At 40.3% G+C, this 14,093-nt stretch overlaps 1 protein-coding gene across 9 annotated transcripts in view; it reads right to left on the bottom strand.

Moving 5' to 3' along the window:
• Positions 1 to 14,093, bottom strand: part of FER1L6 (fer-1 like family member 6) — a 77,266-nt gene that overhangs the window by 32,064 nt on the left and 31,109 nt on the right. For all 9 annotated transcript variants that reach the window (XR_009489264.1, XM_059866538.1, XM_059866554.1 and 6 more), the window contains 9 exons: positions 12,685 to 12,877; positions 12,171 to 12,511; positions 9,415 to 9,523; positions 7,609 to 7,789; positions 4,527 to 4,647; positions 3,135 to 3,235; positions 2,375 to 2,465; positions 1,445 to 1,564; positions 236 to 388 (listed from right to left, as the gene is read on the bottom strand). Coding sequence is in view for 8 of the 9 variants with exons in the window: in XM_059866538.1 (XP_059722521.1) it covers positions 236 to 388; positions 1,445 to 1,564; positions 2,375 to 2,465; positions 3,135 to 3,235; positions 4,527 to 4,647; positions 7,609 to 7,789; positions 9,415 to 9,523; positions 12,171 to 12,511; positions 12,685 to 12,877 (1,410 nt within the window). In the remaining variant the exon portion in view is untranslated. The remainder of the gene's footprint in view (positions 1 to 235; positions 389 to 1,444; positions 1,565 to 2,374; positions 2,466 to 3,134; positions 3,236 to 4,526; positions 4,648 to 7,608; positions 7,790 to 9,414; positions 9,524 to 12,170; positions 12,512 to 12,684; positions 12,878 to 14,093) is intronic.

Genomic DNA, 14,093 nt, shown 5'->3' with positions numbered 1-14,093 from the left:
ACAATTACAAGTAGTGAGGGAATTAATTACTCATACATAAAAACCTGTCAATGATAGAGTGATTAAAGAATGAGAAGCACTAATGTAAGAAGCAAATATTAATAAATAGTGGATACAAATCTGAACATATTTTTATATTTCAAGGATTAATCTGTAAAATACTATCCCTGGAAGAAATCTGAATACCAAATGCTCCCCAGGCATTATCGGTGTTTTCAGTGTGCCACAGACTTACCTTCAGGAAATGAGTTTTAATCTTCCCACAGTCCTTGCCTCTCTGCTCTTTTGCTGGGGAGTAGAGGATGTTTTTTGCTGGGACTCTGGCATATGCAACTCTTTTGTTGTTGCTGATCATCCAGATGAACACATCAGGCACTGTATTCTGTGGCTGTTAAACGAGGCATATTGAACTAAAACTGAATTCTTTCTATGAGCCACCACCATCATATTTTTGTTGAAACACTCTTACTAAGAGTGAGAGCTGATGCCCTCATGGCTCCTGTGGAGTGGCAGATATGCCTCTGAATTAAATGAGGCTGTCACTTCATGCTTTGCAGTCCATACCTCAATTTCTAATTACAGCTGATGGTAAAGAGCTTTGTAGAGTGATTAAGGATTACTTCATAAGTAATTGCAGGAGAAACTAAAATTAAGAATCTGGGTATGGCTCTGTCCCAGGAAATAACTTGACCACAGACCACACAAGTAACTACCATGGAAATACCACTAATTTCATCTATACCAGCAAACCAAAAAGGACCAGAACCAGTACCAAGTTCAAATGCTGGCATATGATCATCTTTTCTGCTTGTAATGATGCCCAGTGAGACTGCCTTGCCCTGTCCCAGAGAATGTTCCCCAAACAAAGCTTCCGTGTGGTTTGAAAAAAAGACCAGCCAAGGGGCAGTTCCCTGGAGGAACTGTAAGCAGGGTCACTCTGTTTTAGGAAGTAAGAGAATTTGTGTGTAGGATGCAAACCATGCCACTCTGCCACTTGCTCTCTGTGCCAGGGAATAGCCACAGCCCTCTTTGGTTTGCTAGCACAGGCAGCTCTCAGAGGCACAGCTTTCCAGTGGCTGGATTTTGGCCCAACTAAATGTATCCATTTTTCTGTTATTCTCAGGCTAAATGATATAGGCACCCCAAGCTCATATCAGTCCAAATTCATACAGGTGTCCATACAGGTGGAGACATTTCATATCACAAAGCTGGCTTCTCCAAGCCACCAGCTATGGGATGAGCTTATTAAAAAAACATCTGTGGTGCATCCTCTCCATACCACACAGCCCAGTATTTCCTACCCTGGTTTGATAACAGCTCCATTTAATGCAAAAGAGAATAAGGTCCAGATATCTGAAGGAGAACTCTTTGGATAACCAAGCCAGAGGTTATTATTCACATGGGATTATGAAAATAAAATTTTTCTGAATTCTGTGCAGATTACCTCATCAGCCAAGAATCGAATTTTATCTATAAAGCCCTGGGTCTCACGGATCATTTCATCCACTGGCATCTTCTTTTTCTGCTGCTGAACAATTCCCTTGGCATCACTGGACATTGCTTCCTGCAGTGAGGAAAGACAGTATATACTTTTAATCTGTTATCAAGTAGTTTGGAGTGGAAGAGAAACAGTCTTTGATTCAAGTTGAATAGAGAAGATGGGAGACACTTTGTTCAAAGTTTCTTTGTCACAACAGAAACTGACCAACTCTTTGGAGCTGGACAACATAAAAATTGAATGTCCCCCATTTTGTCTTTCTTTGTCTCTATACTGCATGTATGGAAGTCCCAAAAAACATGTGACTGCCACCGGGATATACTGGGCTTTGATCCAGACAGAAGGCACAATCTTTTGTGCTACAAACAGTAAAAAAGGTAACAAATATTCAGATGACCTCCACCCAGTTTTGTTTCTTCTCACTGGTTCCCTGGAGGAGATTACTAGGTCCAGTAAGGTCCTCCTCCTAAGGTCTTTACAAAGGCCCGACTTTACCAGTCTTGAATTTCAGCACCACCACAGTAGTAGATTTGTAAAATTGTAAATTTGCAAATTTGGTGCTTTTCCACTGAACTCAGAATCATTCCATTTTAAGATGCTTGGATGAGAAAAATAATCTCATTATTATAATGCCTTATTGGTATTTAAAACCAACTCCTTCTGGTTGATTTTAGTGTATCTGAAAACTCTTTATTAAGCACAGTGGAATTTATTAAAAAAAACCTGATGGATACTATATTCATATGAATTACAAAGCATTCCCATATAGTACAATCAAATAGAAAATAAAATAGAAAAAAAAAAAAAAAAACCCAAGCAGTGTGCTTTCAGTAATCATCATTGCATCAATGCTTATAGGAAAAGAACAGCACATACCAGCTCTTGCTTGAACAGCATGAGCCTCTTTTTGTCCAAAGCAGTGCAGTTCAACCCTTTGGGCTTCTTTTCAGCAATGACCATGAATGCCCTAGGACACAGGAATAACAGGGGTTTTAAATCTGGTTTGGTTTTTTTTTTTAATGTGAGAATAATAATGTGCTAAAGTACATTGGAATGCTCTATGTCTGCTGCAGTACATGAACCAGGAGACAAAGGTGCTGAAAATCTCTAAAATACCTATAAGATTAAAGGAATAGAGCCCAAAACCTCAGCACCACACTTCCCAGAAATGGATTAATAATATCTAGAAATAAGGGCTTAGAAATAAGGGCTTTTGAGCCCGATCATGTCATTTGATACAGAGCCCACTAGATCTGTATCAATATGTGGCATCCTTTGTTTTAATATTAACTGTGGTTGGGGTTTTTTTACAGTGTATCCATCATGCACTTTATCAAATTCTACTTATCACCTATATGACGTATCCTTAGAGTTCTGAAAGCCAAAATAATATGACAATGATTGGCAGTCTTCTGTTGTCCATTCTGAATATGTAAAATAACAATAAATATTTCCTCTGTCTAAATAGAAACTGCAGTTTGGGAAGGTCTTTGCTTTTACAGCAAAACCAATAAAATATATAGCTCAGTAAGTTTACTGTACTTTTTTAAAATTATCATCCGTTTCCTTGTCTAGCCTTGAATTTGTAGCCAACATTAAATTTAATTTTCTGTATGCATCTAGTTAAGGTTATTACCTGCTTTGATTGATAAAACCATTTAGGGTCTTCTTCATTTTCTCCTCAGCTGCAGTCTCTGAAACCTTGATCAAGTCCTTTACTTGCTCTAATGATTCTTCCTATGAAAAACACATGAGAAAGCCATTATGCACAGGGGGGCACTTTGTCATTCTGTCAGTGTTACAGCGCCATTTATGACTAGTGAGAATGAGGGAGGTGATTTTGTGGCCTGACAGGAAGAACCTTTGATATATCACTATACTTGAAGTGCACAGAGAAAAGATTTCAGCAGCATAATATATTTTGACCTTTTCCCAGTCTTTCCAATTACTTGTCCAAGCTATTACTGCTTGGAGCCACTTTGTGTTCTTAGTTCTTTGAGGAAGATCAATGATTTGGAAACATTATCCACTAGATAGGAGAAAAAAATAGTTCTTGGTTCTGTTTCTAATTCTGCTGCTTATCTTTGGCAAGTTTCTGGAGTTAACATCTTAAAATTCAGTGGTCACTTGAATCCATATGTAAGGTCCATCACAAAACCTACTGTTATCCATGAGGAATGGAGTCTATTCTTAAAAGCTAAAATAAATATCTGGATTTTCAGCAAGGCCTGTGGGTGTTGGGGTGCACTGACAAACAGTATCTCTCCACATTTGTATATTCAGATGTTTAATCAGATACCTGAGTTCAAAATATTTGGTTATAAGTCATTGTCTTCTCCAGATACAACCTTGCATAAGTGTGACTTCAGTGCTGTTCCTCATGAGATATATATGGATAAATGAGGGATGAATCTGACTCCTAATCTGAGTGCCCCACATTAAACATTCAACATTAGGAGTCACTTAAAAAAACTCCAACAAACAACAAAACCTACTTTCTTGAGGCTGTTGATACTCAGCTTAAACAAAGGTAGAATAAAACCATCATCATGGGAAAACACAGTGACTAGGACGTCAGAGTGACTGCCCATGAGATGATATGCCATTCTGTCTCTGTTAATTTTTTAGGAAAACTAGAGAAAATATTTTTATACCAGGCCTTTAATGAGGGCCCAGTATAAATATAAGGCAAGAAGGCATTAGCGGAAGAGCCATAGGAGACAAAATTACTCTATGTCTCATAATTTAATTGTTTGAGTGTTTTTCAAAGAATAAAACATTGCTATGGAAAGAAAGCAGACCTAAGGCCAAAAATATTTGTTGTGGTCAGGAGTGCTTGATTAGTTCTAAGAGTTCAAAGCAATTTGGGGGCAACAAAAAGGAAAGTGTTTATATCAACTGCTTTCTCACAAAATTAACAACAAGAAATGCAGCTGGGGGAAATTTTGAAGGTCTGTTTTGGGAAGTGTGGCCTCTCACTGCTATACTTTGCTGAATAAATGAGTCTGGGAGGATGGCTGCCACTTACCAGGTGATCTGCCATTTTCTCAAGAGTGTTGGAAGAGTACAGCCGAAAGGTCTGGCTGCCCCAGCAGCTCTTTACACAGATACAGGGCTTCCTCTCATCATAGGGCAGGTACTGGTAGTTCCTGTGGAAGGCAGGGAGCAGATCATGAAGGTGACAGAGCAGGTCAAGGAGATGCTGAGCAAAGAAAAGTTGTTTGGTGCTCTCACAGCACAGAAGCTGTAAGCACAACAGATTGTGTTCTCACATGCTAACAAGTAAAGTTTGCCTGGGAAGGGCAAACACAAACATCATTTTGTGCTACCAGTGAGATCCTTGAAGAGAAACAATTTGAAGTCAGTGGATCTAATTTCAGTGCTTTCCAGGGTGGGAGAAAAGCCCAAAAAAGGCATGTAGGGAAGCTCTGAAATACTATTAATGCTAGGAAGGAGCAAAGATTAATATCTGATCACATCTTCAAAAGCAATTGTTCCACCCACTGCACAGTGGGAGAGCCATGTCAGAGTCTCAACACCACATTCTTTTCACAAGATGCTCTTTTTCAGAGTTTGTGGAGACTGACATTCCCTGTCAGAAACTGATCTGCAAGGCCTGCTTAGTAAAAGTATACCAAGCTCATAATAACTCAGTAATAAAATGCATCCACTGCTCTCTCTCCTCACACTTTTGATCTTAAATCCAAGGTGTCGTATTGACTCTTGTATCTCTGCTTTCTTCGTGTGTTCAGCTGCAGGAGTGACTGCACTGAAAACATTGAGCAGGAGGCCAGCACACCCCGAGTCTCAGCAGACCTGCCACAGAGCTGATGCTTTGATCAGATCTGCAGTAGGTGCCATGCCAAGTCCATGAGCCCAATAAGCACATTGTCCTCCTTTATATAATACTAGAGCCTTATGAAACTTCATTGCTCAGCCACGCTGGATTTAGCCTTAGAAGTCTCCTCATTTTCTGTACCAATGGTGGGACAGTGGAGACCTGGACAGTGGAGACCTTTTTAATGTGTATGAACATTTGCAAACCACTTCATGTTCCTCTGGCCATGCGTCTAATGGCCTCAGATAGTCCCAGTGATTTCAGATAGAACTGGCCACGTGTTAGATCACCAAGCCAACACCATGGAAACCAAATCACTTTTTGCTCTCAAGGGTCATATCAAAGACTCCAAACTTCCACACATCCCAAAGAGGTTTATGGATGAACTTTTTCTGTTTAAAAATATTAGTATTTTCCCCATAACATTATTTTATTGCCCTATGTGATATCAAAAGAGCATTTTCCACTTACTTTCTCCTCAATAACCTACAACAAGGTGAGGATTACCCATTGAGTTTGGTGGACAGCACAGCTACACAGGCCTTAGGTGTCATTAATTCTGGTGCTTTCAGAAGGAAGAAAATCAATTCAACCATATCCCAGGGCCTGAACTTCTTAACCTGAAATTCATAGAGCTTATAAACCTTTAAATTTGATTTATTAAGAGTATATAGCCAAAAAAATTCAAATGGAAAACTGAACATTCAGGTCTATTATTCCCACTCCTACAATTTTGAGGAATTGCTTTTTCAGTTTTAGCTTATACTTAGTTTAAGTTTTAACATAAGTGTGGAAATCTCCTGGGAGTTTCATGGTGTCTGCTTTAGAAGTCTTATTGCTCTGCCTGTTTCTTTAATTAGTTCATGGTTTTATTCTCCGAAATACACTTTTCTTTTTGTTTTCCATTGTTCATTTATTAATCTAAAATGCAGTTTTTCTAAAGTACTAGACATCCCATTAAGTACTTATTAATGCTAAAGATATCCAGTGGTGAGACCACCAAGACATCATTATGAGAAGACAGTGAAAAACTCATTAATTGGTATCTGTGGCTGACCAAACCGTTTTAAATACCACAGGATGGAATAAAAGATGCAGCATTCTACATAAATTTGAGGAAAAGGGATCTTTAATGAGAGAAAATGTTATTAATACTGGAGCAAGTCAAGAAGCAAATAGCTGATTTGAAGAGTGATTCATTCTTTTACAATGGTTCTTTAAACCTAAATTCTTGTTAAGGGAGAACTAAAAAATCCCAGCTTCTCTCAGGGAAGATAATAACCCTCTGCATGTACCCAAATTTGCAGTTCTGTTAACAAGGAAAGACAATTGTCTTTCTGTCAAGCACTGATAGAAAGTGCTTTTCCCCTTTCTTTTTTTGCTTGCTGTAAAACCAGATATTTTTACCATAATATTTTCATTCTTGTTTTCTTTCACTAACTCCTATTTCATCTAAGTGAGGCATTGATTGCAGAAAAGAATGAAAGTTCTTTTTAAATTTAGGGACTTCCAGAAACCAAACAGATCCAGGTCGATATTTTCTTCCTGGTCCTTATATCTGTAGACTGCTTGGCCTTCTAAAGGAAGAGCCATTGGCAGTCACCAACACTGGGGATTGTTCTACCTACCAAAACAACAAAGAAAATATTTCTTTTTATTAGCCTCTTTCAAATGAATTAAACCTTTTCAATTCTGTTTATAAACAAGGTTATTTGGAAGAACTATTCTGCATGTTTTCATGCATTTCTCCATTTCTTTTCTCAAAGCCTATTTCCTCCTACCCCTGTTACTACTGGCTATTTAAGTCTGTATCTGCAATTATTAGCTCTAGAAAGTGTTCTGGGAAGGTGCCTTTGCCTTGACCAGATTTCAGTATTTCACATGTGACACTGTGCTTCTGGAGCTGGACACTGGCTGGGTCTTACTTGTGCCCACAGTGTGGAACTCTAAACCAGGGATGGCACTGAAGAAGTTGCATTTTGCTGTAGCTTTCCAATGTACAGCTGGTGTAACACACAACACTTTCAGAAAGGACTCAAGAGCCCGTGAGGCCAAGATTAGATGCATATAAAATATGCAGAGCCTGTTCAGAGCCTGCTCACTTCAGTGAAGATAAGAAAATTTACTGTTGTGAAAGATGCAATTGAGGACCTGAAAGCCTCCATTTCACACAAACTTTTTAATGCTGCCTGGATTCATCAATGAGTCCCACGGGATAATAAAATAAGAACCAGAGTCTTACATGATGAGGTTTTGAAGCACAGATCCTCACCTGTTCCCACCTGTGATCAGTGGCTTCTCAGGGGGTGTGGTAGATACCAGGGGTACCCCAAGGTCATGAGAAATGTCATCTTCCCCCTCATACAGAAGGCTTTCTTCTGCTTCTCCATTATGTGTCTTCTTTTTGCCTCCAGCTCCTGCTGGCACTCCATCAGTAGTATTCCCAAAGTTACCTAGAGACCCAGAGTTACAGGAGATGTCTAAGTTGGAGGTGGTGAACATGAATGAGGGTTTTAAAAAAAGAAAATGGCCAGTCATACCAGTGGAAAATCTTTGTCCTCTCCTGTTCATTCAGCTGTTTTAACCACACCATAGTTTATAAAGGTTGTGACAGGTTATGTTTGTCCCTGGAATGTCAGGCTCTAGAGCAGTGCTTCCTTGCCTGTCCCATGTGACATATTACCTAACATATCACTAAGTGCTGTGATCCTCTGACTGCTGGCCCCCAGGACCTTCAGCTTTTGGTAAAGAAATTCAGAAACCAAAGCAATACTGCTGTTGATATTTCTACACTCAGGAGCCCTGATATGGGATTGATTCACACAGAAAATGTATGTCTTCTTCATAACAAATGGATGATCATTTCAAAGTTTGATCTCAGAAGAGATAAACTCTTTTTCAGATAAGTAAATTTTACACATTAGGGTTGCAGAGTTAGTAATAACAATGCTTTGAGGCTTCAGCTTCAAGCCTAATGCCAGACAACTCTGCTAATAATACAATCATCTTCCCTAAAAGGATTTTGCCTTAAAGGGCAATTATCAGCACTGGGAAAGAGGTACATCCATCAAACTGGTAATTACAGATTTTAAAAGAGAGACAGAAAACATTCCCTGCAGGAAAAGAATGTGCTGAATCACCCCATATGACATCCTGATGTGGATTTTTGGTTCAGCCTTTGATGTAAATAATGACAACTGGTAAGTTTGGGTCCACATTTCAGCTACACAGGTGGCTAAGAGATGTTCAGGTCCAGAATTCAGGGCCAGATTCATCTTTAGCATTAATTCTGACAAGAATCACTATAATTCCTCGCCCAACTATTTAAATGAGTTTCTTGTCATTCTCAGCTCAGCTTCCTGCTAAGCTTCAGCAGGAATCAGTATCCCTCCTTGGATTCCCCTATTTTGCACAGCATCTCTCCCTGCACACACAGCCCTATAGCTGAGCACAGGCATGGACATGAGCACAAAGACTGGAAGTGCCACTGTGCACTTGGTGGATCTGGTACAGAGATAATCAGACCCCTGCAAGGGAAATGAGACCAATTCAAGCTTCTCTCCTAAGAGAAAGTTCTTCATCTTTGAAAATATTCATGAAAATGTCTTCATTTTCTCTTTAGTCTGCTTCAAGGGATAATTTAGCTCCATGAAGAGCTCATGGAGTTTGGACCTGCTTTCCCCTGAAAAAGGAAAGCACTTACCAGGAGGATAACAGGACAAGGTGGTGCCTGCAACTTGAGTCTTGGCTGTACCTCACCCCCATGCCACACTCACAGACCCACAGGTAACTGAGTTTGATCTCCCATGTGATTAAAAGGGTAAATACTGGCTAAGTTGCTGTATATATTGGGGGAGGGGATTTGCATTAATACAGGGCACTTGGGGAGTAAGACAGATAGGCATCAGCATGTTCAGCTTGACTTTTATCCAGAGAAATGATAATCAGGGTTAACTCAAATGTAGGCTCTACTCTGAAGCTGACTCCTGAGCCCTGAGACACATCAGTCAGTAACTCCTATCATCCCCTTGCTCTTGAGGCTGCCCCTCTCCTTTGGATAAGACTTTAACACACTTACCAACAGAAACCTCAAAGGTTATTGGCTTGTCTCCAAACTTCCTATCAATCATTGTGGCTTCAAAAAATGTCCCAAAGAGAAGGAATTCTTCAAATTTCTCTTCATAGATCTATTGGATAAGAAGGAGGAAAGTGTTGGCATTTATTTTACCTCCTACTATTTTTTACAGCATAAAAGATAAGTGCAATGGTCTTTTGTTGAATTCTAAGGCTCTGCTGGGCTCTGTTTACACCTATTGGAGACCCAGCATCTGCTTGTGCCTGGCATGGACTCTCAGTCAAGGAGGGCCAGCTAACACTTCTGATGGTCTTGGGTCATTAACAACAAAAGCTATTAACCCCAAGCCAAGCCTAAGCTCAAAGGAGATATACTTTATGGTTTGAGTTCTCCCCAGATTTACTCCCCAGCTGTTATGCTCTTCCCATTCAAACACTTCTCATTTCACAACATCTGCAAAGTGAAGCCCATTAGGCAAGATCAGCCCCAATTCTTCTGCAATGTGAGTGAGGCAATGAATAAAACATCAGCTCTACATGAATATTTCTTTCCCTGACTTCTGCAAAGCAGAAACAGTTCTTGACACAGCCCATGATCTCTTCATTTTGAAAAACCTTTGCTATACACAGCAAAATATCATAGGTCTTCAGTGAAAGGATTAGCAGCATCATATATCAGAGCCCACAGCTCAGATTGCAGCTCCAGAGTAACTTTAGCTATTTATACTTGTCCAGTATGAAACCCTAACAAAGCCAAGGCTCAGAGACTATGACACACACATCTATCTCCCATTATAAAGAAAACAAATTTTAATATCTTCTTGCTGTCAGAATAGGTCAATAAAGTTGTGCTAGGGGGATGGATAATTTGCTTCTGTTGTCTCAGAGGCTCTATGAGACATTTTTTGCATTATTGGTAATGTCTCCAGTTCCTGCTTTTCCTTTCAGAGAATTGTAATACAATTACTGTCTACTGGAGCACAAAGTACTGCTGAATGTCAAAACTAAAAGAATATCAAGCGTCACTCTATCATGCTATTGCCTTTTATGTATTTTCTGTTTGAAACTGAGAAACAGCAGCTGGAAATAAATCCTTATTATTACTATTAATTTTTGTTGGTGGGTGTTACAGCAGGGTTTGTTTCTCTGCCTGGGGTATTTTGCCAGGCCCAAGACCATAGTGACTGAGCTATACATAATAAAGGATTTCTTGCATATAAAGGAAAATTTATATGGAAATAAGTGTCTTTGAATGTCATCTCTATTAGTCTTCAGAGAAGAACTGAGAGACAGAGGTAATTTACAACCACATGAGTAAATAAAGTAACAGTGGAGCACAAGCTCACACAAGTGGCTCGCAATCACCCATGCCAACTCTCTGCTAACACACTCCTTGACCCACCCCAGCCAGCCCTCAGGCCAGAAATGCCCAGGCCAAGGAAGTGCATTCTCAAGGCTAGGTGTCAAGTCCAAAGAATGATTGCTCCTCTCCTAGTTACTTGTAGAGATGGTGTGGAAAGACCAAGAATCAGAACTAATAAAGGACACAAATATCTTGAGCTGGAACTCCCACTACAAAAGACAAAGTTTTGATCAATTACATAGAATCACAGAATCATCAAGGCTGGAGAAGAACTCCGAGATCATCAAGTCCAAATTTGACTGAATGTTCCCACTAAACTATGTCCCAAAGCACCACATCTATTCATTTTTTGAACACTTCCTGTAATGATGACTCTACCACTTCCCTGAGGAACCTGTTCCAAAGCACAACCACTCTCTTTGTGAAGACATTTTTCCTAATATCCAACCTGAACCTCCCCTGGCACAACTCATGGCCATTTCCCCTTTGTCCTATTGCTAGTTGACTTGGGAGATGAGGCCAACATCCCCTCACCACAATCTCCTGACAGGTAGTTGTAGTAGATATAGTAAAGTGGGAGGAAAATTGATTATGACAATATTTTTTTTCCTATTTATTGGGTAAGAAAAAAATGAGCTGGCATATGCAGCAATTGCTGTTGCTCCCAGACAGTGACTTGGTGGAGCTGAGAATTAAAGCTCAAACATTGGCTCAGCTCCAAAGCCCACACCCCCTGCCACAACTGCCCAACCTTCTCAAAGCAGATTGTCCCATGATGTAATCCTAAATCCTATACAACAGGTGGAATGAGGCAAACAACATCAGTTACCGCTGGTTGAAACTGATCACATTATTTTCAGCTCTTCCTCTAAAGGGATTATCAGCCTAACACTAGCACCACATTGGCAATGCAGTATCAAAGGAAGAGACTAAATCAGGGTAGACTGTATCTGTCTCTCTGCATTTGCACAGATTTTATCTCAATGATTCTCTATTGACTTCCATTGACAATTCCAAATTTTCTTGGATGAATGCAGGAAGTCAGGCTTTGTAATTCCCAGCTGTCCACACTGGTTCTCTGTCCATTAGCAGATATTATGTCAGATAAGTTTCTAGTAGGAACATGTGGATGCAGCTAGTGCAAAAGGGATTATATGACAGGAGACTAAATTTTATGAACACCAAATCCTACTGGAGAGTTTTTTGAGTTACAGGTACACATTAAAGCTCCATTAGTGCTGTATTATTGTGGGGAGGTCCCAAGACTGTGAAAGCATGGAGAAAATGTTGGGAGCACAAAAAGCAGTATTACATGGCCTGACCCCAAATACACACACCAGTGCCATTCTTGGAGGTTTAGTGACCCATGACAACCACTCTCTTAATATCATACTGACCTCTAAAGGTACATCAAATGGCTCAACTTCCACTTCAGTTGAGTTCATCTTGTCTGAAGGAGAAGCTGACTTTCGGTCCTCTCCTGCTTTGTCAGTTTTGTCTTTTCCTTTCAGTGCTTTATCTTTAGATGACAATTTGATATCCTTGATAATGCTTGAAAACTTCGACTCACGGGCTCCTCCTGAAAGTATCTCCACAGCAATCTCAAGGAAGAGACGTCCCCTGAAGGAGACCCCTTCTCCAAAACCTTCATTAAGCTCCTGGTGGTCATCAATGAGGCTGTGGCTCCTGGGTGAGCCATAGAGATTGATCCAGGCAGGCCCAAAGGTAGGCAGAAACCCTGGAGATAAAGTAATTTTTGTGGCTTTTCTGTTGAAATTAAGCAACAGAAGGTATCTCAGAACCAACACTTGAACTCGGGCATCCCTAAATTAGGATTAACCAGTGCCAAGATCCCATGCAAGTAGATTTTACCTCAAAGGTATATCCTGGAACAGATATTTTCCCCTTTACCTTTGTCACCATCTTGTTCATTTGATATTTTCTTCAAATCAATGAAGTGGGTGGCCAAGGCCACGTCATTCATGCTGCCTTCATCCCAGACCTGGATTTTGACTCTTCGACAGAGTGGAGGGAACATTTCTTTGAAGATAATCTGCTCGTGCCACACAGGATCTGCACAGTTCTTTTGCACGGTTGTCCGGCCCTGAAATGGAAGTCCAGCAAATTTAATTCCAGAGAGGTTGAACTCTGGAGAATGGCAATGAGTACAGCAGAAATTGCTCTTAGCAGCATCTCTCTGGTCATTTTAAAAGCACAAATATGCTATCTTGAAAGCACTTTGGCTTTTCTATTAGCTTCTTCATTTTGCAGTCCATATCTAATAAAAGACCACATTATGGCTAAAGAATTCTCACATGCACACAGCAGATCCTGGAATAAAATCTAATACTTCAGACCCTTATTAACAAAATGTATCTGTAAAGCCAGACTTTGGCATTTCTGCTACAAACTGCATACCTCCAAATGTCTTTTGAAATATCTGGGTAGTGATGATGCAGTGCAGTTTTTTTCATAAAAGACTAAATTCACTACAGATTCCAGGCTGTGTGTACCAATGGGATTACCTTAAATGAGGCAATTTATCTAGCATAAACTATGGTTATTGTGGTTCATGTTCTGGACATATGTCTGTGTGCAAGAGGGGTAGATCCTGGAGCTGTTCCTCCAAACCTTAGGAGATGGCAGGACTGTATCAGTCTGTACAGTCACTGGCTATGGCAGGACTTAGACTTTCACATTAAGTGGAGAGAACTGAGTCAGAAAACCCACCAACCCTCTCAACAAAACCCTAATTTTCACACCAATGTGCAAACTCACATCAGTGACCCATTCCTGTGTTCTTCAGCCCTCTATTGAACCTGAGGGTGCTGCATGCGTTTGCCTGGGTTAACCCACAGTAGTACTTTGCAACTTGGATTCATGACAAAACATGCAATCAGCACCAAGATCCTTGTTCTCATGCCTGAAACATCTAAAAAGGACTATCTGGAGCTGTCCCTAAGGCTTCCTTGCACACAGAAAGCATTGCTGGATTAAAATAGTTTCCATTTTGATCCTTTGTTTATTTGCACCAATAATCAAGACAGGCTCCCTGACACAGGGTTTCATGGTGTACCCCAGGGGAACCAGGCCCTGGACCTCCTCTGCATTCCTCTTCCACCATAGCCAGAAGCCTCTCTAAGCAGTAATCTGTCACACCATGTTTGATGCTGAACTTGCTCTAGGAGCAATGAAGCCAGGCAGCACTGCCAGTCTGCTAAAATGCTCACTCTACACAGGAAAGCTGAGAGGGTCCTGAATTTCAGCAGAGTAATTCAGAAATCAATACATAGCCCTAAAAGCCTGATTGAACCACATTC

Source organism: Haemorhous mexicanus, chromosome 1 (assembly GCF_027477595.1).
Source record: "Haemorhous mexicanus isolate bHaeMex1 chromosome 1, bHaeMex1.pri, whole genome shotgun sequence".
In the NCBI taxonomy this organism is placed as follows: domain Eukaryota; kingdom Metazoa; phylum Chordata; class Aves; order Passeriformes; family Fringillidae; genus Haemorhous; species Haemorhous mexicanus.
The sequence above is the reverse complement of the archived record's forward strand: the minus strand, read 5'-3'. Positions and strand labels throughout refer to the sequence as shown.